This window comes from Typopeltis vanoorti, chromosome 24, assembly GCF_054136105.1.
Source record: "Typopeltis vanoorti isolate ZY-2024b chromosome 24, IOZ_Tvanoo_1.0, whole genome shotgun sequence".
NCBI lineage: Eukaryota > Metazoa > Arthropoda > Arachnida > Uropygi > Thelyphonidae > Typopeltis > Typopeltis vanoorti.
Window position 1 is genome coordinate 74,635,163 of NC_143572.1, and position 26,553 is coordinate 74,661,715.

General features: G+C 36.3%; 1 protein-coding gene across 8 annotated transcripts in view; it reads left to right on the forward strand.

Moving 5' to 3' along the window:
- ctrip (E3 ubiquitin-protein ligase ctrip) overlaps nucleotides 1-26,553 on the forward strand; it is an 817,513-nt gene that overhangs the window by 341,728 nt on the left and 449,232 nt on the right. For all 8 annotated transcript variants that reach the window (XM_090413730.1, XM_090413731.1, XM_090413729.1 and 5 more), the window contains one exon: nucleotides 2,240-2,335. In XM_090413730.1, coding sequence (XP_090269856.1) covers nucleotides 2,240-2,335 — 96 coding nt within the window. The remainder of the gene's footprint in view (nucleotides 1-2,239; nucleotides 2,336-26,553) is intronic.

Consider the following 26,553-nt stretch of genomic DNA (forward strand, 5'->3'; position numbering starts at 1 on the left):
GCGTTGAACAAGGAATACTACAATTTGTAGACTGCGTTCTATAAGTACCACGTTATACGAAGGTTACCTGTATTAACTAGTTTTCTAATTCTTTTATAATTGTATGCATTAGTTAAGGTGTGGTGTAATATGGTTATGTTCAACTGAGAGAAATAGAGATTGATGGCTCTGTTAGTTTTCATCTCATTGAAAGTTGAACATAGGAAGGAGGGGGGGGGGTCTGAAAAGTTCTGATAAACACTTAGAACAACATGATATTAAAGCAACTGATATAACACAGTAAAGAATATAACTCTGCTACTAGTATGTGCTGTTTTGTGATTATATCAGTTTCTTTAATATCATTTTGTTCTAGGTGTTTATCAGAACTTTCCAGATCCCTCCCCTCCTCCTCTTGTAAGTTCTAACAGTACCTAAGCCTAATGTGTATGTTAATGAAATCATTTTTTTTTTTTATACTGATGTAGCTTTTTGGACAGGGTTCTAACTTGGGCATTAATGTCAGAATGCTCCTTCTATGAATGCAGTAAACTCCCCCCCCCCCCAACACACACACACACACACACACACACACACACACACACACACACACACACACACACACACACACAGTACTTTGGTAGAAGGGAACGGTTGCTATTTTTATGAAGACAATGAAGCCCTCCAATAGATCCTCATTAAAAGATTTAGATTATACTCATTCCAATTACAATAGTCTTGTATTGTTATTTTTTGTCATTACTTTCTTGCTGGGAATATCTAATTTGTGCATCGGCTGCCCTCATGGGATGTTGTGGTTGTTTCTTGGGTTCTCTCTCCGGAATCAAACCCTGATTACCTGATTACAACCAAGGCAGGTTCATGGCCCATCACCCCTAGTCAGTTATCCAGAGTTGCCACTAATTTTTGGACCGAAGCTTAATTTGTCTTGGTCTAGGTCTAAGAAAAGGCTCATCCCTGAAGGTTGGAGTGGAGCCTTTCTGCATGTATTAGCACTAGAAATACCACGGTTATCCAAATAAAAAGGTACAGTCTGAGGAACACCATAACTCATTTAATGAGCCATTTGCAGTTTTAACTTAGACATGATCAAATGATGCATGGAATTCCTGTGTTCTTGATGTGTTAACTCTTTACAGTTGCAGTGCACTATCTCTCAGAACACCACAGTAAGCACTTCATGGGTACCAACACTAGACCTCACATTGTGGAGCAGTTCACCACTATATTATTCTGCCTAAATAAGCTGAACAGAAATAGACTTAGAAAGAAATCTTGGTGTTCGGTAGCAAAAGCAGAAAACTCGTTTTAATTGAAATGGAACCCTGGATGCCCAAAAAAAAACAGAATGGAGATTGTAAAGGAAGATATACATTGAAAGCACTTCCTGTTATAATTGCCATGATGCTTCAGCAGTGCAGTTCATATTCATTTGACAATACAAAGAGAATTACTTTGGACATTCTGTGTCTAAAGGTGATTTCATTTCAAAGTTCACAACTTGCTGTTGAATCACTTCTTCATAATATGAACAAACATCTAACCTTAAAGAATCATCAGATAATTGCAATGCTGGAACAAACCTTAAGATGTAAGAATAAGGAAGGCATTTTGCTCTTTACAAGTTTTTAATACTACCTCAACTGGGACTATTGTGCACAGTTTTCTGGTTCTACTGGTTTCCAAGGTGATTGTGCAGAGGGTGCAAAAGAGATTATATTGGAGCATGAAAGATGATATTGGGACTGTGAATTGTAGATTATGAAACAGATTGAGAATTTGTGAACTGCAGACACTAGCAAACAGGACCAAGACTGGTGATATGATACACCTACAAACTTCTGGAAGGGTTACACAAAATAACAGGATATGGAATTTTTCATTTTATGAAGGGTGGGGAAAGGATGATAGGGGCATCGACAGAAGTTGAGAATGAATGTAGTCAAGAAAGGGGTTAAAGCTATATTTTTTGTTCATAGAGCAATTCATGATTGAAATAGCTTACATTTGGAAGTGGTGAGTGCAGGTAGTTTGAATGAATTCAAGAAAAGATATGACAACTAGTGTGAATGACCTGTGTCTTCCTTGCCGAGTCCCTGGTTTCCTAGAGGTCTCTGGTAATAATAATAATAATATTATTATATTAGAAAAGTGGTGTTTTGGTTTGACTCGTGGAAATGCATACATTTAACTTCAGTATTACATTTTCGCATTCTGATTTTTAGTATATTAATTTCAGCTCTACTTGAAGCACGAGGTCTTCCACCCCATCTCTTTGGAGCCCTAGGTCCACGAATGCAACATCTGCTTCATAGATCAATGGGAACTAGTGCAAGTGAGTGCATTGCCTTTATTTCTACCTGCAGATTAGATGGAAGTCTAATCCACAAAAGAAAATTTTGTTTTGGATTATATGAACAGTATTACTGCTAATCTGATGTTCATTTAAATATTTATGATATTTCAAAATAATATCAACATTTTTGACTTTCTGCCAAGGATAATTTAAAATATGCCTATGCATAAGAAGTTTAAACAAAATGCAAAAATGTCAGAAATGAATAATAACAAAAAAATAATAAAGAACAGCAAGGTGAAGGGCAACATGATATGATAATGAAAACCAATATATTTGAATATTAAAATAAATAACATAATTGTTTAAAGTGGTGACTTGCATCAACACAACTTGGAATTAAGCTGAAATAAAATTTTTAGCAATAAAACCTATGAATATGAAAATTGGCACCATATGAAAACCTATGGTGCCAAACTTTGTAAACAGTTTTTTCTTGCAAAAATGTTAAAGGGAAACAGTTTGTGACCTGTTATCAAATTTTATTTTAAAAACATAAAATTTTATTAAAAATTAAACAAAAAAAATTGATAGTGGAAGCTGCCCCTGTGTTCTAATCTAAGGCTAAAATTAACATCTGATTAATTTTTTTTTTTTTGACATTAAGAATATTAAAAAAAAAGATTGGAAAATGATGTTAATAATATCGAACATGTGGCTGTGGAAATAAACGAGAACAAAATAGATATCAATAAAGAAATGGCGTGCTTAAATGTCATCCTTCATAGGACAAAGCATGAAATTGAAAAAACTGCAGAAATGGCAATAGTTAAGTAGAGCTGAAAAGAGAAAGAAGCAGGTGTTCCAAAAGAATAAGAATGACCGACTGAACAAACAAGACAAACAAATTAAGGAGAAAATTTTGTATGGAGACTCAATAATCAGGGGAATACTTAACGAAAGTAAGAAAAAATTGTATTTCACGGGTTGTTCAAAAATTCATATTAGCCATGCCATCTGGATGCAAAAAGGTAAGTCGAAGGAAACGATTCTCTTGGTTGGTACCAGTGATTTGAGAGGCGAGAAGTATTAAGAGAAGGTTAAGATTGTAAGCCTCCTACCACGTTATGATAGAGGCATATAGCCAATGAGTCCATACGTAGATTGTGCAAAAGAAGTGACGTAGAATGTGGATCTGTGGTCTCTGTTTGACAGAAAGAAGGATTTGTACAATGCTGATGGATTACATCCGAATGGTTTTGGTGTTAGATGTCTGTAGAGAGCTTTGTTCACTGAACATGCTGACAAATTCAAGGAAACTTAAGCAGTTAGGGTGGAAGCAAGTGAGTTTGTATGAAGGCAACCATGATGCGAGTGAGCGTGAGAATGACCAAGTCAAGAATCTAGTTTCTCCAGCAAAAATATTGAATAGGTAAGTCAATTCAGAAAGCAAAGGTGGGGTATAAAGGGATATTGCCATTTTCATATACTAATGCCAGAAGTATCAGGAACAAGAGAGAGAGATGATTTTTTGGCATTGATTAGTGCAACCTCACTAAAAGTTATAGGCATTATAAGTGAGACTTGGCTAACAGCAGATGATGTAGTTACAGTCAAGGGTTTAGAATTTTCAGGGAAGATAGAGAAAATAGGAAGATGGGGGTACTGTTGATGATAGATGAATTGCAACCAAAAAAAATAGGAGACAGATGGGAGGGTGGCTGCATCCATGATCTGGAAGATATGCATCGCCAAATTAGTACAATGAGTACAGGTCGAGTGATTATTATGGGGGCTTCAACTATAAAGATAAAGACTGGAAGGAAGAAAGATCACATGGCAGAAAGGAAATAGAATTTATACACCTGCTGAGAGATAATTACTTAAACCAGCATGTGATGGAGGGGACTAAGGGTTGGAGAGTATTAGAACTGGTCATAGGATCAGAAGAGCTCTCCATAACCAAGTTAATGATATTGGCTACAATTGGTGATAGCGACCTTGTGGTCTTGCCTTGGGAAATTGTAGAACATGAGGAATATTCTATCAAGAAGGGGTATTTGTGGAACTACAAGGCAGGTGATTATGACATGTTCAGGAAGAAGCTTAAACCTATAACATGGCATAAAACATGCAGGGTAAAGATGTTAGTAGTTCATAGGATATGGTTAAGGGTCATCTAGAGGAAGCAGTATTAAATTGTATACCTTGGGTAAGGAAGGCTAATTGGGTAGGAGTTAGATGGATGAGTAATATCATTAAGCACAGGCCACAGAATAAGAAAATGCTGTGGAAGGTATATAAAGAGAAAGCTGACCATCAAAGTCATGAACAGTCAAGGCTCAGGCAAGAAAGGTGACCAGCATGATAAGGAAAGCAAAATCAAATTATGAGAAGAATTTAGCTCAGCAGGCCAAAGGAAATTCCAAAGAGTTCTTTCATTATGTGGCAAGTAAGAAGAAGAATGACTATAGAAGATTAACCTTAATGAGTGATGATGGTCAAGAGGATAAAATAGTTGAGTTACTGAGTGACCACTTTGCAAGCATATATCTTCCTAGTGAGGTTGCTGCTTTAACCTATGTGACATCCACCACTGTTTCCACATTAGTGTCTGTCACATAGGTTAAATAGGATGAATTGGAGATCCTCAGGATATTTTAGAATCTCAATGTAAATATAGCTGTGGGATTAGATGGGATATCAGCTAGGGTTTTGCAAGAATATACAAAAGAACTGGCAATGCCTTTGACTAAGCTGTTTAATTTGTGTCTCAGCTCCGAATTGTAGACCAATCATTATCTTTTGTGTGGTCATGCCTTAGTAATTTACTAACTTTTTATAATAGAGTAACATCTGAGTTGGATAAAGTAAATGGCCACATGATGATTTTGCTGGATTTTGCAAAGGCATTTGACAGAATACCACACGAAACACTGTTACCTAAATTAGAACAAATGGGGATGGATATAACATTAGTTAAGTGGATAAGAGAGTGGCTGCTGGACAGATATCAAAAAAAGTGGTATATGGAGAATCGAGATGGATGTAGGTGACTAGTTGTGTGCCACAAGGTTCAGTGCAGGGATCATTGCTGTTTAATTTATACATAAATGATATAGGAAATAACCTGAAAGGAAATGTTCAGTTGTTTGCTGCTGATGGGAAATTAGGTGGAGTTAATCAAGGCAATGTGGAGAGCTTGCAGGACAATTTAAATAGGCTGTCAGTATAGGAAAAAGTTAATGGGATGAGTGTCAGTTTAATGTCGAGAATTGTAAAGTTATATGGTTTGGGATAAATATATTACAAGCCATTATTAATCACATTGATGGCAGTGTACTCCAGGAAATAGATGAAGCTAGAGATTTAGGGATGATGGTAGACAGAAAATTAAAGTTTAGAGGACATATTGTTAAGGTGGCAAATAAGATTAGTTGGCTAGTGAAGAACATATTAACAAGTAGAGATAAGGAAGTTGTAATTCCTCTTTATAAAGCCTTGATATGCACACATCTGAATTACTGTACTCAAGTCTAGTTCCCTGGGCTTCTTGGGGATGTGGAAGCAGTGGAGAGGATTCAGAGGCTAGTGACCAAGATTGTGAGTAGCCTGTGGAATGTGCCCTATGTGGATGGATTGCAGAAGTTGGTTGATAGGAGAAAAAGAGGGGATATCATATCCCCCTGCATCTATACTATAAAATCTTATAAAGGATTATTATTTTTATGGCTATTTCTGCCTGTTTTCATTTAGGAGTGTCCCTTATTTTAAATACATTCTCTGTATTATATTAACTTATAAAGGATTTTATAGGAAAAATGCAGAGGGAAATGTTTCAGCATTTGGCTAGAGGGACCAGAACAAGGGATCATCCCCCGGAGTTGAATAAAGGTGTGGTCAGTAGGGGTGTGTGGACTAGATTTTTTGCTCGGAGAGTGGTGAATGAATGGAATTGGTGGTCAGAGTCAGTTGTGAGTGCTTTTTCTGTTTATGGGTTCAAGGAGAGGTATGATAGATTGTGTCTCCCTCGATGAGTCTTAGGACTCCATGAAAGTGCCCATATAATAATAATAAAGACATACCTGAGTATGCATTTTTGAAGAAGTAATAACATGGTATTTAGTGCCAGACATGGTTGGTTTTCATCTCAAGTCTTGCATCAAATACAAGTGTTATCACTTCCTTCAAAAAAAGATATACCTAGGTATGTCTTTTTAACACTTTTAATGTTAAATAAATTTTAATTCATTAGAACTTAATTTTAGCCTTATGTTAGAACACAAGGTAGCTCTATTACCATAAAAGCTTTGCTATTTTTTGCCAAAATCATAAGCATGCATTAAAAATATTTTTATAAATATGAAAAGACATTTGTTTGGAAAAAAATAATTGTACACAGAATGTTAAAAAAAAATCATGTTAAATGTTACATTTTCTTGCCTTCAGAAAAAATATCACTACTGTAAATTTTATTTCAAAATACATAGAAATTGCCATATTTTGCCATTGATTGAATCAATAGGTGTCATATATGCTTGTCTCTATAGAAGTGAATGAATGTCTTAATTTTATAACAATTTTCATAGTTATTATTATAAAACATTATATTTCTGTTGCTAATGGTTTGGATAGCTTCTAGTTATGAGCCAAAACAATGAAGATAAAACTCAAAGGGTGATTTTATAAAGACCAGGTGAAATTATAGATTAAGGTTCTGGTTTTTAAACTGAAGCATGACTTGATTTTTAAGGGATGAGCAAAGTCATCTAAATATGTATTTCAAGTTAAGCTGCAGCTTTCATTGTTGCAGTTTAAATAAAAATTATGAATTAGATTTGCTTTAAATTGCATATTTTGAGGAGCGTAATATTAATTTTTATGCATAACTTATTTTATAACTTTATAAAATCTCAGTCAAAAACATTCTAATTTTATTAAATTTAGATAAATGAAAGTGGTCACTTTTAAAATTATTTAATGGAAATAGAACTGCATATAGAAATAATTCGTAAATGAAGGGAGCACAACTACGTGATAATGAAACGCATTTCTTAACCCACCAGGTTAAGAAATGCTTCTCAGAGTACAGAAAAAGAAGCTATGAATAAGGTGAAAGAACTGTAATATAATGTAGGAACTGAATTGCAAAGCATAACTACATTTAACTACAAAAAAATCTTGACATGTTCACACTTGGCACCAGAAAGATTGTACTGTTATATTTTCCCATAAGGCTGGACGTGACAAATTGTTTTATGCTTCTGGTTTGTCATGTGCTCTTGACCATTGGGAAGGCATACAGCATTGTTACATATACTTTCCAGAAAAACCAAAGCTGTGTAGAATGGGGAAAAAATTTGTTGGTTTTAGATTATATAAATAACTGATAATTCATCTGGTTTATATTTGGATGATATATTTAAATTAATAAATGTTTTGTAAACATGTGTACTAAATGTGTTTCAGCCTTCATTAATAAGTATTATGTTGGAGGTTTAATGGATTTTTTACAACACTCAAAAAGAATTAAAATAGAATTTAATACTTCCTATATTTCATCCTAGTCACTAGGACATCAACGGGTATTACAAAAAGAATTAATGTAACATGCACACAAAAACTTACAATACTAAGCCCAACCACGTGGGTGACACTAAACTCCTATCTAGGTGGAGCGCCCTCTAAGGGTGGTAGTAGGTGGCCTGGAATGTAAGGTGGGACCTCTGGTGATGAGTGTTTCCCAAATCTTCGGAGGCTTAATGCAACCGTATTTATTAAGATTTGGTTGGTTTCTTCTAAGAAAAGTCTCTCTTTCTTGAATTTGCTGTGGTGGAGCATGGTGTCCAAAACATGGTCAGCCAAGCCTGAATGGCCATAGTTGTGTTTAACGATGTACGACTTGTGTTCCTCCAGGCGGATGGATGCTGATCTGCCTGTCTTTCCAAAGTACGCAAGCTTACAGGAACAGGGTACTTTGTAAACTCCAGGCAGAGAGAGAGGAGGGAGCTGATCTTTCGTAGAGCAGATAAGGGTAGCAAGTTTAAGGTAGGGCTTATATGCTGTGTGTAGGTTATACTTTTTTAGTATCTTGGCTATTTTTTCTGAAGTACCACGGATGTAGGGTATGGTGATGGCATTTTTAAAATCTTGTTGACGAGAGGGACGGGGAATGGGGGAGGAATTGATTATTTTTTTGATACTGTGTTCGCTGTAGCCATTGGAGAGGAAAGTTCTGTGTATGTGGTTAAGCTCAGTAGTGAGGGCGGTTCCACTGGAACAAAGATTGTGGGCTCTCTTGGTAAGAGTTTTAATGATGCCATATTGTTGCGAGGGGTGGTGGTGGGAGAGTTTGTGAATGTATCTGCCTGTGTGTGTGGGGGGGTTTTCTGTATACAGTGAAGGCAAGTGTATCAAGTGCGCCTGCCTAATGATACACTTGCCACCCTCACTACTGAGCTTAACCACATACACAGAACTTTCCTCTCCAATGGCTACAGCGAACACAGTATCAAAAAAATAATCAATTCCTCCCCCATTTCCCATCCCTCTCGTCAACAAGATTTTAAAAATGCCATCACCATACCCTACATCTGTGGTACTACAGAAAAAATAGCCAGGATACTAAAAAAGTATAACCTACGCACAGCATATAAGCCCTACCGCAAACTTGCTACCCTTATCCGCTCTACGAAAGATCAGCTCCCTCCTCTCTCTCTCTCTCTCTCTCTCTCTGCCTGGAGTTTACAAAGTACCCTGTTCCTGTAAGCTTGCGTACTTTGGACAGACAGGCAGATCAGCATCCATCTCCCTGGAGGAACACAAGTTGTACATCGTTAAACACAACTATGGTCATTCAGGCTTGGCTGACCATGTTTTGGACAACACCCACAGAGTATCATGGAAGAAAACCAGCATGCTCCACCACAGCAAATTCAAGAAAGAGAGACTTTTCTTAGAAGCAGCAGCTCTCGGAAACCAACCAAATCTTAATAAATATGGTTGCATTAAGCTTCCGAAGATTTGGGAAATGCTCATCACTGAGGTCCCACCTTACATTCCAGGCCACCTACTACCGCCCTTAGAGGGCGCTCCACCTAGATAGGACTTTAGTGTCACCCACGTGGTTGGGCTTAGTATTGTAAGTTTTTGTGTGCATGTTACATTAATTGTTTTTGTAATCCCCGTAGATGTCCTAGTGACTAGGACGAAATATAGGAAGTATTAAATTCTATTTTAATTCTTTTTGAGTGTTGTAAAAAATCCATTAAACCTCCAACATAATGTCCTCACAGCACTTAAGCCTCTACACAAGACTTCATTAATAAGACATGAACCATTTAAACACTGTACTATCACAAATCTCTCACACCTGCATGTGTATACTGCATACTACACAGCAAAACAAAAGTAGAAGTTTTGTTGTAGCTGTATGCACAGTACAACATCCTAACCATCTACACTGGTATCGAAAACACTTTATTTGAAAAGTACAACTGCAAATTCAGATGAATTAGCTTCTGGCCGTGTGTATAATTGATGATGTGTAAGCGGTACATGATGGATAGGCAGATTGATGATTTGTAGTGGTAAGAGCTATTTAGAGGTAAAATAATGCAGAGAGAAAGTGGAATTTTTTTTTTTTTTTTTATGCCAAGGAGGCAATGATCATAATGTGTTTATGACAGGAGAGGCTTGATATCAGAGGCAATCTCATGCAGAAAAATCTCATCTTACCTAGAGATTTGGATATTGTCAAAAGTAAATCTGAAAGAGATTTTTGTAGGAAATAAGCAGAACAGTTTCCTTATTTCCCACAGTATGCTGTCATTGGTGAACTTGTGTATTGTATCAATAACCTGTTCCAATTGACATAGCAGGAAGAGGAGTGGATGAGAGGACAGAATCTTGTGGGACCCAAGCATTATTTGCATAATTAGAAGATGGGAACCATGCTCCATCACATGCATTCTGGCAAGCCAGTTGAACATGTCATGGGATAGACTAAATGATGGAAACTTACTTAATGAATTGCTAATCTTTTCCACGAACTTATCCAGATCTCACAGGCATAGGTGAGGAGATCCCCTTTGATTGCGGACCAACAGGGGACCTCCTCATGTAACTTTTCATCTCAAAGTATATCTTATTTATTCTTCTCTTTTGATTAAAAAATATATATATATATATCATATTATGAAGATTTAGTTCTCTATATTGATCCCCCACCCCCAATAGTTTATGATCATTATCGAGATAAAGATCATAGATGTTGCTTCTGGTAGAATGGTCAAAGACATGGTGATTGTGTTTTTACACAAATGTGAGGAGCATTCGAAATGAGTTTCAAATGCTCCTGAGTTTTGTTGCATTGATTGTCAGTGTGCCCAAAGACAATTGGAATAAGTGTAACTTGGTTGTCTGAGGAGAATGTGATGTTGGGAATAGAAATGGAAGGATATATATATATAATTTTCCAGAAAGATAGGAAGATGAAAACAGGAAGGGGGGGGGGGGGGGAGTGCTGTTAATGATTGCAGAGGAATTGTGTCCTGAAAGTGTAGAAGTTGATAGGATGCTTTTATAGGCCAGAGAATGTAGAGAATACTGATTGTGAAATGTTTAGGCAAATTGGTTGGGCATGTAAAAAAGAAGTTGATCCTGATGGAATACTTTAATTACAGGAATATAGAATGGAAGGAGGAGATAGCGTATGGGAACAAGAAAAGTGAGTTTGTTGGATTTCTGAGAGAGAACTATCTTAAGCAGCATGTGACTGAAGCAACTAAAGGCTTCAATGTTTTGGATTTGGTGATAACTTCACAAGATGCAGTTGTTAATAAAGTGCTGACACTGCTGCCTGTTGATGAGAGTGATCATGAGGTACTTATTTGCGAAGTTGTTACAAGTAAAGGTTACTGCCAAAAATGGATATATATGGAAGTATAAAGCAGGTAATTATGGGAAGCCCTGTAGTTGGTTAGCATCAGTATGTTGGGGAGACGAGCTGAGCAGAAAAGATGTTGAGTGCATGGAAATTCACAAGGTAGTATCTGACACAAGCAATGTATAACTGCATACCAAGGGTTATGCAATAAATAGAGTAGAAGTGAAATGAATGAACAGTGAAATCATGCAAGCTGTGTTGGAAAAGAAAATGAATGATGTGGATGAGGTACAAGAGAATTGATAGTGATCAGATCCATGAAGAGTATAAAGTGCAGGCTAGGAAGGTAATGAGCATGGTAAAGAAAGAAAATGTGCAATATGAGAGGAGATTGGCTGATCAGGCCAAGGTTGACTTAGATTAATTTTTTTGCTATATGGCAAACAAGAGAAAGAGTAATTATGGTAAGTTGACACTGGTGGATAGTCATGGCAGCAGAATGACAGTTGCAAAGGATATAGTGGAATTATTGAAAACTTTATCATTGTATCATTCTGGTGTAAATGATGTGCTAAGGAGGCAAGTATTAGGAGAATCGGGGGTGTATCAGGTGTTGATTGAGTTAGATGTTAATAAGGCTGTGGGAATGGATGACATATCACCACATATTCTTAAGCAGTGTGTGCAACAGTTTATCTATGCCCTTGACCTGGTTGTTTAATGAAAGCCTTGCAGTGGCTATGGTTCTTAAAAGTGGAAAGAAGGCAAAATAGTATCACTCCACAAGCATGATTCTAGGACAGAAGTTTCCAATTATAGACCAGTCTTGTAAAACAGCAGTTGAAGTTAAGGTGTCGGAGAGATTGGCTAGAAATAGAATACAGGATTGTGTTGATGGACATAGCATTCTTTATGATGGTCATCATTTGTTTGTAAAATGTAGGTCTTGTTTTAGCAATTTACTTGCATTTTATAATAAGGTAAGGAGTGTGTTAGTAAGGGAGAATCGTATACAGTGATATTCTTGGACTTTGCAAAAGCGTTTGATAGATTACCACAAGATAAAGTGTAAAAGCTGCAGAAGATGGGAATAGATAGTATATTGTTTAGATAGATCAGAGATTGACTCTCTGAATGATACCAACAAGTTATGGATGATGGAGCATTGTCTCAAAAAAGAAGGATAACCATTGGCATGCCTCAAGGTTCTGTTCTTGTCCCCTGCTGTTCAACTTATTTGTTAGGTAGTGGATGAGATTTGAGATGGTTGACAGTAGACTGAAGTTTAGTGGGCATGTTGCAAAGACAGCACATCTAATATGTAAGGATAAGTGGTTGTGGCAGTGTATAAGGCACTGGTCAGACCACACTTGGATTATTATGCTCAAATTTGGACACCTAGTTTTCAGTGTGATGTGAAAACATTGGAGATGGTCCAGAGATGAGTGACTAAGACAATATCAGGACTTTGGAATGCTGGGTGCGGAAGAGAGGTTAAAAAAAAAGTGAATTGTAGAGTTTGGATAGAGGAAAAGAGGTGATATGATAAATAATTAAGTTAATGAGAGGATTTTATCGGATTAATCCAAACGGGATTATTTTTTATTTATTCTTATGACGATTCAACGGCGATGAGCCCCTTTTACGGGGAGGTACGGCACCGTCTCAGTCTCCCCATTTTTATCTGGGATTGGGACTGGCATAGCTGATGAATCAGACCTCAGTATTCCTGACTGCAATCTCTCTCTCTCTCTCTGTGTGTGTGTGTTCATGGGGCCAGTTTGCCTGTTCTGGGGGACAAAAAACCTCTACCTCCATATGAGATCAGTTAACTCACCTTTTGTCAAAAGAGACCAGATAAAGGTTCCTCACGTCACGGGAATCGAACCAGGTCTTTCAGACCAAAGGGCTTCATCTATACTGATTGAGCTATGGAGCCTCTAATGGGATTATAAAAAGAGTAGAAGGTAAGAGGGAAAAACCAGAGGCCATTCCTGGAAGTTGTATAAGATTGTGGTGAAGAGAGGTATTGAGTGTTTTTTACAATGAGAATTGTCAGTGAATGGAATGCATTACCAGAGTATGTCGTTAATGCAAGGAGTGTGAAAGATTTTAAGATTCGGTATGTTAAATATGTTGTTAGTTGAATGAACGTCCCACAAGGAGTTTGCTGACACCATGGAGGATGCAATAATAATAATTTTTTGTGACAGAAAGAAATATTTTAGTAGCGTTGAAGATGTGACTAGGTTGTGATCACACCATTTGAGACTGATATGGAGATTAGTATTTAAGAATTAATGACTGTAGATCTTGAAGCTTGGAATGTTTGGGTTCTGCAATGTTTCTCAAATGAGCAGGAGGAATGGAGACCTCAAGGGGTGCACAGGATATGATAGTACTACATGAAAAATTTACATCATTACTAACTTCCTGTCTACAATTTTCCTCCAAATCAGTCTGTTACCTGTCAAGACTCCAACATTATCAGATATTATATTTCTGTCTTCTAAAGCACTTTACACTGCATCAATCCACCTATCTGGGTCTTTTTCCTGCCAACCTGCAGAGAACACATGTTTTGCTAATCTTTCCTCTCCCATTCTGTTTAAACTAAAATTTAAGTTCCCAAAAAATTATATTCTTGTTAAATCCTTTATCCTAGTGTCAGCAAACAAAGTTTGCATGAACTACATGCTGATAACTTCACATCAGTTGATTTTCTGGCTTCATATGAATTTGAGGTAACTGAGAAGTCATTTATATGTTAGGAGAAAGATGTAGTTGATAAAACAGAAAACTGAAGTACTTCCTGCATTACTAGGGAAAGCAATCCATCATTACATGCATTGAATACAAAGAGAGATAACTGGCTATACAATTAGAAAGAACAAAAGGCAGACCATACAAGAACAGTTTGCTAAGCAGCCATGGAAAGAAAGCCATTAACAAATGCTTTTGGAAGTATTAATGCATTACACCCTACATCACTGAAATATTTCTAATAGGTGTGGAAACATTTATTTCCATCATTACACTTGAAATTCTCATTCACTATCTAAGCATGGTTTTCCAAGAGGTTTCTCGTGCCATTCAAGAAGAATAAGAATAAAATTAAAAAAAAAAAAAAAAAAACATATTATATATATATATATATATATATATATATATATATACACACACACAGTAAAACCCAGAAGTTATGTGGCAGGTGGGACCAACAAAAAACGCGTAAATCGAATTCGCATAACTTGGGGTATAATTTTGCATGTAATTTATATATACAAACATACGATTGGGATCAAAGATTTACAAAAACGCCTATATTTTTTAAGAAATATAATCATAATTGTAGTTTTTCATACATAAAAAAAAAAAAAAGACCGTTATTTCGATGTTGATAGTTTCATAAAATCTAATAGAGTCGTCTGACGGCATAATGTCTTTTTCTTGTCATGCAAAATTTCTTCATACCAAGCTAATGATTTTTTTATTCCTTGCCTTGTGGCTACAATTCGTTCCTCGTTAGAATCTATGTCCTCCAAAATCTGTAAACCTTTCTTTTCTGATTGTTCTTACTGTGGATTCCTGTAGATCGAACTTCTTTTCTAACTCACAAATTTTCATTCTGCCTTCAAAATCCTTAATAATGTTGAGTTTTGTTTCCAAAGTCAATGTTTTTCTTTTCTTGCTAGATGTAGAAGAATCGGACTTGCTTCTTTTGGATGACATTATTATTTTTTATGTGATAAAATTTTTATCAAGAACATAACATTAAACAATCGCAAATGGAGACTGCGCAAAACACGTCAGTGCTTGTTCACAGCATGTGCGACACTGGCGAATGCGGCCGGCGCCTGAAAGATACGACTAGTGGTGAGGCGTGAAGCGGGATGGGAATACGTACATATAAGAAACCGCGTACGTCGGGGTTTCTTCATCATCATCAAATTCCTGCCATGTACCCTCAAGGGGTGTCCAGAATATGATAGTACTACATGAAAAAATTACATCATTAATAACATCTACAATTTTCCTCCAATCAGGCTGTTACTAGTCAAGACTCCAACATTACCAGATCTTATATTTCTATCGTCTAAGGCACTTTGTACCGTATCAATCCACCTATATCTTGGTCTTCCTCGGGGTCATTTTCCTGCCAACCTGGCAGAGAACACTTATTTTGCTAATCTTTTCTCTCCCATTCTATTTAAGTGACCATACCACCTGAGATTAGCTCTGCTAATGCATTCCTGGATGCTGACAATATCAAGTTCTTTCCTAATATCCTCGTTTTTAATATGATATTGCCATTGATGCCATCTGTTCACACCTCTAATCTTTTTCAGGACTCTCATATCTGCGGTCTCTAGTCTTTGGTCAAGTGTTTTACTTCTGACCCAGCTCTCAGATCCATATGTTAAAACTGGTTTGAACACTGTCTTGTATACAGCTAATTTAGTGTTCCGACTAATATCTCTCTTATTCCATATGAATTTATTCAATTGACTTCCTACCATTCCAGTTTTGCTGATTCTGTTGTCTATTTCTATATTGAATTTACCATCTTCACTAAAAATCGTGCCTAAGTAGCTGAAATGTTTTACTTGTTCCACAGGTTCTCCATTCACAACACAGTTGACATTTTCATTGATTCTGCCGATTTTCATTGTCTTTGTCTTTTTATTGCTGAACTTCATACCATATCTATTACAACAGTTATTCAATTTAATCAGAGAATCTTGCAGACTTCTAGCAGATTTATTTAGAAGTATAACATCATCTGCATAAAGCAAAGAGCTGACATTAACATCTCCAATTTTGATATCATGTTTAATTCCACTTTCCTTCATAATGTGATCCATATAGATAATGAATAACAGAGGGGATAATGTACATCCTTGTCTCACACCAGATTTAACATGAAATTGTCTTCCTGTACTTCCTTCAATTCTAACTGCTCACTTACAACTCAAATAAAGACTAAGTATTGCTTGATATAATGTCCCATTGACACCATATAACTGCAGCGTATTGAATACCTTCTCTCCCTTGGCACCTTGTCATATGCCTTTTCCAAATCAACAAAACTTAAATACAGATCTTTGTTATATTCCCATGCTTTCTCAACTATTTGTCATAAAGTGAAGATCTGATCCTGACAGCTTCTATTTGGCCTGAATCCAGCTTGTTCTTCACCCAGCTTTTCTTCCACAATTCTTCTCAACCGTTTCTCAAGTATACTTGCATAGATCTTGCCAGGAACACTCAGTAGGAAAATATATCTGTAATTCTCACATTCAGTTTTATTTCCCTTTTTATATATGGGTACTATGAGAGCTCTACTCCAATCATCAGGAATTCATCCCTCTGTCCAGGCTTTCTGAACTATGCAGTGCAGCCACTGTAAGACTTTTATACCACCCTACTTCAGCATTTCTGGTCTAATATCATCTACTCCTGCTGCCTTTCCACATTTCAAACCTTTGATGGGTTTTTCTACTTCAAGTATGGATATGTATTCCTAACTGCATGCCTAGTTAGTGTTTTTTACCACTGTGCTATCATCACTGCTTGTTTCATTTAGCAGTTTTTCCAAGTAATTACTCCATACTTCAAGGATATCTTTTTCTCCTGTTTTCATTTCACCTTTATGATCTCTAATTCCTTTTACAGCACTCTTTCCTCCATTTCTAAGCTTCTTCAACAACCTCTAGAATATTTTGCCACCTTCTTGATATTTATTTTCTATATTCTTGCCAAAGTCCTCCCATGACTTTTGTTTAGCTAGTTTTACACAGTGTTTGGCATTCTTGCATTTGTCTCTATATTCTCTAAGAGCACAAGCTGACTTATTTGGCAGGAACTTTTGATATGCTTTCTTCTTTTCCTTCACTGCCTCTTTAACTTCCTGTGTCCACCATGGAGTTCTGATTTTTCTATCCTTGCAGACAACCTCACCACATGCCTCTCTGGCTGAATCAATCAGGGTTTTCTTCAAGGCTTGCCACTGAATCTCCAAGGTTTGAGTCCTGTTCTTTGTGTATTTTAGTCTACAGTTCACATCTGAGAGCTGCTCAACTTTTATTCGATTTAAAACTTTCTTACATGTTATTTTTTCAATATGAAATTCAATTTTATCCTGCTCAAGACTAAATAGTGATCACTTCCAATTTCAAATCCTCTGTACACTCTGGTGTCCTGCCGCAGGGAGAAAACATCACTATCAACAATAACATAGTCAATGAAACTTTTCTTATTCCTAGTCTCTTCTCTCCATGTGAATTTGTGCATATTTTTATGTTGGAACATGGTGTTAGTAATAACCAGTCCATGATCCAAATATCTGTTGGATTTCTGCTCAGAAATCCAACAGATATTTGGATCATGGACTGGTTATTACTGAGCAGAAATCCAACAGATATTTGCCATTATTATTAGCTTTGCTCTTTTCTCCAAATATTCCCAAAATATTTTTGTATGTCTCACAATCATTTCCTACTCTGCTATTTAGATCCCCAAAAAGGAAAACCAACTTTTCCTTTTTCATTGTGTCAGTTGCTTTTTCTAAAGCCTGAAAAAATTCCTCGACTGCTACCTTAGTAGAACCTTCTGTGGGACCATAGGCACAAATAAGTCTCATTGTCCAGTTCCTCATTCTCATATTTGCCCACATTACTCTACTTGAGACTGACTGCCATTCAAGAAGATCAGCCTCGTGTTTTGTGTTGAATACTATGGCTACTCCTTTTCCTTGATTGTCATTGCCTGAATATAACATTTTGTATTTATTGCTCAGAAAGATCTCACCAGTTTTGGTCTTTTTTGTTTCAGTCACCCCTATTATGTCGATCTGGTACTTATCTAATTCCTCAGCTAGCTCCATTTCTTTGCCATTCAGGCTTCTTATGTTGATAGTACCGATCTTTAACTCTAGTGATGTTGAGTTGAGGTTTGTTTTCAGATTTGTTCCAGTAGCTGACTTTTCACTGTTTGCCCTGGTTCCCCAGCAAAAAAAAAAAAGCCTTGTTTAACCGAGCGACGCCACAGCCAGCATGAAATTTTGTCATGTTGTACCATCATTTTGTATTTTGGTTTAACCAGTAAGAATACAGTTTGGTTGACTAAATCCCAAATTGCCAGCCCATCCTCGTTCGTTCAGTATCCAAGTAGATACCCAACAGGGTGCACCACGAGAAGGTGAGGATTGGACGTTAGGTCAGAAGCCCTGGTCGGTTCTCCGCATTCGTTTAAAGGCTATGTGGAGGTCTCCTCTCAGTTATACAGCTTTGACCCTTAAGCACCCCATCGGGGTTTCTTATATGTATATATTTTATATATGTAATAAATTTTTTAACTTGGGGATATTGTATATTAGGATAACCAAGTAATTTAACCAAGGGATTAGGAGTTAAAATAACCAAGTTTATGAAATTACTTGGTTATCCTAATATATTTTATATATATATATATAAGAAATAAATATATAGCCATCTGTATATATTTTACAGCTGGCTATATTGTAATCTCAATCTTCCATTTCTACTTATAATGTTAGTTATAATTAGAAATAAGGATAGTTAACAAGTACAGGAATACCTTGTATAGTGCGGTTTTGAACAACATGGATTTTGGTCTAACGAGGTTTTTATTATTACACTTATCATTATTACACTAGCATTGTCAACACTGATTGGCAACTCCCAGGCACCACAAGTGACATTCGAGAGCCACGTTTATGCAGTAATTATTCGATTGGCTCTCACGTAGACACGTTCTTTCCCTGCGGCATTTTATTATTTACGTTAATATTAGTTTTTAATATTTTTAAATTAAATACTAACGAGTGAAAAGAGACAAAACAAAGAAGATACTGTTGGAGTAACAAAAAAATGCAAGTGGTTGACAGAGAAGAAACTTGAAATTATAAATGTCACGAGAATGGCACTTCGTTTGCTAAAATAGCACGTGAGAATTCAATGAATGAGTCAGCTGTACGAACAATTATTCAGAGCAAAGAAAAGATTAAACAACATGGAATGAGCACTGCTTCTTGTATGTCAAAAGTGATCACAAGAAATTGATCTTCTACAATGGAAAATATGGAACGCTTTCTAGATTGAAGATGTAATCAGAAAAAGATTCCTTTGAGTCAAATGATAATTTAGGCAAAAGTCGCGTGTGGTTCTACAATTTCAAAAAGCATATGGGATTCCATAACGTAAGAATCCAAGGTGAAAGCACAAGTGCTGACACTAAAACTGCAGAATTATTTCCCAATGAATTGAAGGAGCTTACTGAGAAGGAATGCTACACAGATGATCAAATTTTTAACGCTGATGTGACTAGCTTGTTCTGGAAAAGAATGCCATCACGCACATTTCTAGCAGAGAAGAAAAAAAACACAAGCTGGGTATAAAGTTTCAAATGACCGATTGACACTTTTACTAGGAAGCAATGCATCAGGTGATTTAAAATTGAAGCCACTGTTAGTGTACAGAGTGGAAAACCCAAGAGCTCTTAAGAGCTTTACAGAGAACAATTTACCTGTTCATTGGCATTTGAATAAAAAAAGCCTGGGTGACTCGTCCAATTTTCGAAGACTGGTTCAAAACTTGTTTTTGCCCTGAAGTTAAAAGCTATTGTAAAAAGAATGAAATTCCTTTCAAAATTTTGCTTTTATTAGACAATGTGCCAGGCCATCCAACTCTATTGACTGACTTAGATGAAAATGTCAAGATTCAATTTTTCTCTCCTAACACATCAATTCTTCAGCCGATGGATCAAGGTGTTATCTCCACTTTCAAGACTTACTATTTAAAATGAACTTTTGCTCAAGCTATTAAAGCTGCAGCAGAAGAAGATTCTTGGACTTGGAGTGAATTTTGGAAGAAATTTAACATAAAAGATGCCATTCAAAATATTTATGCATCTTGGCAAGGGGTGACTCAAAGGACTTTGTTGCCTTTGCAACACAGAAAGAGGAATTCTCAACAGAAATTGTGCAGATGGGCAAAGATCTTGGTTTTTACAAGTTTAGATTGTAACAATGTGAACGAATGTATCGATTCTCATTCAAATGATCTGGATGATGAAACCCTTTTGGAGTTGGAACAACAATGAGACTATGAAGCAGAAGAATATGAAGATGACCCCACAGATGTCATGGGTGAAGAATTTTCCTTTGCTGACCTTTCAACTTTTGTGAGAAAAATCGATGAAGCTTCCAACTTTCTCATAAATGCCGACCCGAATTTGGAAAGAAGCATCAAAGCGAGACAAAGTCTCAATAATGCCATCAAATGCTACAGAGATCTAGTACTTGAAGAGACAGAGAAGACAAGGATGGTTCAACAAACACTAAACGACTACTTTAGTAAAAACTAAATTACTCTATGCTAAAATTGAAGCAATATATGTTTTGTTTTCTACAACTTTTATATCAGTTTGAAAGGATTTTATTTGTTATTTAGTTAATAAAAATAACAAATTTTTTTTTCGTTTTTAAACATTTTTATTATCCTAAATTTTTGTAATAAACAAATTAAATTGATAACCTTTATAAATAAACCTCGAACAACCCGGTTTTGCATAGTGTGGACGCTTCTTGGAACCAATTAACTGCGCTGTACAAGGTATTCCTGTATTTGCATTGCTGCTAGATATCATACTTTGCCTATTGTGACAGATGCTATTAAAGTGACAACATTGATAACATGAAGGCAGATATTTGTCTCCTTACTTTATTTTTTTGGGGAGAAAAGTTTTTTTTTTCTTTTCCTTTTTCTCTGTGTCATTTTTGATAACATATGAATCCCTGGACAAAATTCCCTCCATTATGGTGTACACCAGTTCATGGTGAAGAAGATTTACCAGTGGTGCTGGCCTCAAAAAATTTATCTTTTTTGCTCTACTGAGTGATTTTACTCTCCTATTCTTTATATTATTTTCACTAGGATCCATGGATGTCCAGAAAGGTGGAATCTGGTGCTGAGCATGCATGCACGTACTACTTTTGTGCTTGCAATGGTCGACAATGTGCATTCATTACTCGCCAGATACATTCCTAATGTTTTACAGTATAAACAGCATCAAGATAGGGAGAAATATATATTTATTAAACTCAATATTTTGCTGGTTTTCCAATCAGCATCGTTAGAGCACAATTATAACTTATAAGCACATATACAGCACTAAATCACATAATAGAGGAAAACAATTTAAATTGTAACTGACAACTGAACTGTCATTACATGGCACCCTCGCTATATGTGTCAGATAACCATGCTATTAAAGTTAATTTAGAGAAGTCAGGTTATCAGGTCATGAAATGACACTCTCCCAGATCTTTGGTAAATTAATACAACCATACTTGTTGAGGTCAGGAGAATACTTCATAGCTGATGCTGATTCAAAAATAGTCTCTCAGATCTATAACGACTCCTATGTAATAAAGATATTTTCCTCCATCTGATCCTATGTCAAAGAGTATCCAGGACATGTTCTGCCAATCCTGACTCATTACACAGATGACTGTAATCGTGGATGTTAATTAATCTATCAGTCTGTCCAAAGAAGTTCAAACTGCAAGCACAAGGAACTTTATACATTCTGGGATGTTCAAGAGGTTGCAGTCGATCTTTGGGAGAACTTATGAAGATAACTAGCTGAATGAAAGGTTTGGAAATGGCATGGAGATCATATTTGTAGAAAACTTTGGCTATTTTTTATGATGTACCTTTAACAGGAATGGGAATTGTTTTGGCTGTGATCCTGTGTGTTGGAAGGATAGGAGATTTATGCAATACTTTATCTATTTTGTATGGCCGTAGGCATCAACTAGAAAAGGTTTGAGCAGGTTCATGATCTCAATTTCAAGGGCTGTGTCATTTGAACAAATAGCCTTGGCTTGCTGTAAGTGTTTGAAGTTTTCTGGCCTATGTTGCCAAACTATTGATTTAAGTGTGGCTGTGTTGTGTACTTGGTTTTCAAAATGTTAAATATAGAAGTTAGCTTGGGGGTGGGGTGGGGGGATATAGCAGTTACATCCAGCTACTTGTATATATTTCCTTTTTCATGGGAAATTAAGGAGATTAGTTCTTTTATCAGTTGCAATTTAAATTATTTTCCTCAGTTATGTGATTTAGTGTTGTGTGTCATGCCTATCACAGTTATAATTGTGCTCTATGATGCTGATTAGAAAATCAGCAAAATATTAGTGATTTTAATAAATTTTTTTTCCCTATTTTGGTGTTGTTTATACCATAAAACATAGTTAAGAATCACCAACAACACCTAAGCTGTTCTATACACATGCTTGCCAGATAGTGAGCCATCCATATGTGGAGATCTGGTTCTGAATTCTCCCTTGAGTATGAATCATACATTCTAAGATTTATTAGGTACCCTTGCAAGGCGACAGTCATTCCAAAATCATAGAAACAGCAAATAACATGAATAAGAAACAATATCAAGAAACGTAATAAATTTAGTTTAATCCTTTATCCAAGTGTGAGCAAACAAAGTTTGCACCTGAAAGTATCTTCAGGACTGTGGTAAGGTGGTATGACACCAGGGCACTCCTTGCAAAGGTGGATCAAGCTACCAACACTCCTATCTCAGTATCTCCCATAATGCAAAACACATCTCCTTGCGGATATGTCTAATGTTATTGTTTGCTCACACTTGGATAAAGGATTAAACTAAATTTCTTATACTCTAACCAAGTGAAAAATAACCTTTCATCAAGAAACATACTGTTCTAATATATCATCTCAACAATTGAATTCCTGATCAAAAAAATGTTGCCAAACTTTTTGATATCTGTCAGTCAGCTATGCAACAAAATTCCATACTTTATTTTGTCAAAAGCCTTAGCAAAATCCAAAAGTATCATGGTGTATCCATTCCCCTTGTCTAGTTCATCGACCTTAATGGTAACATTCTTATGGAATGTGAGCAAGTTGCAAGTGAAAAGTAGAGATTCACTGTCAACCCATTTCTGAATGCGACCCCTAACCAGTTTTTCCAAAATCTTCACCACCACCACTCCTGAGATACTAATTAGTTGATTGTTGGATACATCAGTCTTTCCACCACCCTTATGCAATGGAATTACCATATATTCTTTCCATTCCTGCAGAATCTTCCCTAACAGCCTGGTCAAAGGAATAGTTGGTTCAGCTGAACATTCTTTTAGCACACATGCTGATATTCTACCAGTCCCTATTGCTGAATTCTTATTCAGTTTGTGCAACAGCTCTTAATACCTTTATCCTCATACATCTGAGTTTCCTCATCCAGTGAAGAGGTAACAGTGAGCTCACTGTTGCATTCACCAGGTTGATAGTAGCTTTTAACAAAATGGGCACTCATTAGTTGAACAATCTCTTCTGCATTTAGAAGAGTTATTCTTTCATATTCATTCTATCTTTTACTTGCAGCATATTGATAGAATTCTTGTGGGTTGTCTTTAGCATGTAGAGCCAGTTTCTTTTCATACTCAGACTTTGCTTTCGTTAGAACAGTTATGACTATTCTAGCCTGCTGCTTATTATTTTCATAACAGACTTCATCCTTATGCACAAGGTATTTCTTCCACATCATCCTTTTCTTATGAATCTCTTCCCTAATAAGATTACATATCCATTTGTTCAATCCATCAGGTCTGTAACAACACCCCACTATGTAATTGATCTTATTAGATTCTACCTCACACCAGATGGCTTCACACTTACTGCCACATGAAATACTGTTAGTATTTATTTATAACATTAGCTTCTATATACTACAACTAAATTTCAAGTTTGCATTTGAAATATAATCAGGACTGGGGCAACTCATATATAGAAACTAATGCAAAGCACATATCCTTATGGGTGTATATAATGCTGTGCATGCAGAACTCATATTTTCATATATGAGTAGCTAAAAGGTGTCACACTTTATTATTCAAATACTCTTGATTAGAGATAGTTGTTGGAAGTTTTCCCACTTGGTTATACTATAAATTAAAGATACCAAGAAATTATATTTGGTTTACTCCTTTATCCAAGTGTAAGCAAACAAGTTTATACCTGAACTATTTTCAGGACTGGAGCAACTCGTATATAGAAGCAGCTTATGATGAGACCTCAATAAAGGTCGAAACTGGTATGGGTAGTGACCCTTCCCATAATACATAGCATTATACATACCCCATAAGGATATGTGCTTTGCATTATGGGATACTAAGGCAAGTGATGTGAAGTCATTAGCTTCTATATACGAGTTTCCTCAGTCCTGATTATATTTCAGGTGCGAACTTTGTTTCCTTACACTTAGATAAAGGATTAAACCAAATATATAATTTCTTGGTATCTTTAATTTATAGTATAATCAAGTGGGAAACACTTCCAACAATTATCTCTACTTGTAGTAGTAGAATCATAGGTCTCAACTCTAACTGGATTCAAGTCATCCGATATCATTAGCAGCATGCCCCCTCCTCTCTATCCTTCCTAAAAATAGTGTACCCTTTACACTCGATACCAGTAAGTATGTCTGATTCTGATAGCCAGGTTTCACTAATGCCTGCAATCTGAGACCCCAGCATATTGACTTTGGCAACAAACTCTACCCCTTTGTTTCTGATACTCCTAGCATTTGTGTATAGACATAATAATCTACCTGCATGTTCTTTTGTGAATTTGAATTTATACTCTTGTCTGCAGTCTGCATGACAGTTGGACAACTTGCAGGTCTCTGTTCTTCTCTAGTGCCTTATACACGTAGACATCTTTGCACATTTGATGGGTCTGAAATACACAAACACAAAGTTAAAATCGTTCTCTGCTCGTCAACATTTCCATGACAAAGCCCATTCCCGTCATTAACACAGCTATATAACATTGTCGCTCTTACACTCACATTTTCACCATTCCTTCCTTTATAATTTAGTTTCCCTGATTCTCTGTGTTAGGTCTCATACCAGTAATCAGTTTTTCTAGACTCCTGATACCAAACACATTCAGGTATTGGCTGTCCCTCTTATACAAATCCAGTCTTCCCTCAAACTCACTCCACACATCCAAATACTCGCAGCCTATGCATCAAATCATTTGCCATCATAACCCTTCTTCTTAATTAATTTTTATCATATCGGGGTAAAATAAGATTTTCACCTTCTCACTCTTCACTATCGCCTCTTCCAATAACCCTTTTATATCCTCTCTCATACTGAACTTATCACTAGTTAAGTTGTTAGTACCTATTACATACATTTTATATTGTTTATTCAGGTGGCTTAGGAATGTATTTAATGTTTCATGCCTGTGGGGTCAAATGGCGAAAATATCAACATATCCGAGTCAGACTTTGGGCTTTATGCTGGCAGAATCTAGAGCTTGTTGCTTGAAGTCTTCCATATAAAAGTTAGCTATTGAGGGTGAGAAATTGGTGAGCCCATGGCTGTACCTTCTTTTTGTAGGTAAAAATTATTTTGCCACATGAAATACCCAGAGCAGAGTATGTGGGCAAAGAGGGACATGATATCGGGTGAAAATATGTTCTGTAGTATCATTGAGCAGGGCATTAGTGAAAAGTGCAGTTATGTCAAAGCTGACTAATAAATTTTTATATATTATAATATATAAAATTATAATATTTAATATGTTATAAATATAAATTATGTAGGAGGGGGAATGGCCTACCAACTCCTTGAGTGTGGTCACCAGCTTCTTGGCTAAGTGATAATTAAGGCTGTCGATTATTTCAACTATTGGTCGTAGTGATGTGTTTTTTTTTTTTTTTTTTTTTTTTTTGTATTTTTGCAGGCCATAAATTCTGGGAGTGTGGGCATAATGCAATGTTAGTTTTTTTGTTTGTTTGTTCTGGCCAAGTGGTCACTGAATCGATTTGATAAAATAAAGAAACTGTTTCTAGAGATGGATTCAGTTAAGAGATTCATGTGTAGAGGCTTAAGTGCTGTGAGGACATCATGTTGGAGGCTTAATGGATATTTTACAACACTCAAAAAGAATTAAAATAGAATTTAATACTTCCTATATTTCGTCCTAGTCACTAGGACATCTACGGGGATTACAAAAACAATTAATGTAACATGCACACAAATCTTGCAATACTAAGCCCAACCACGCGGGTGACACTAAAGTCCTATCTAGGTGGTAGTAGGTGGCCTGGAATGTAAGGTGGGACCTCTGGTGATGAGTGTTTCCCAAATCTTCGAAAGCTTAATACAACCGCATTTGTTAAGGTTTGGTCAGTTTCTGAGAGCTGCTGCTGCTGCTTCTAAGAAAAGTCTCTCTTTTTTGAATTTGCTGTGGTGGAGCATGGTGGTTTTCTTCCATGATACTACTCTGTCCAAAACGTG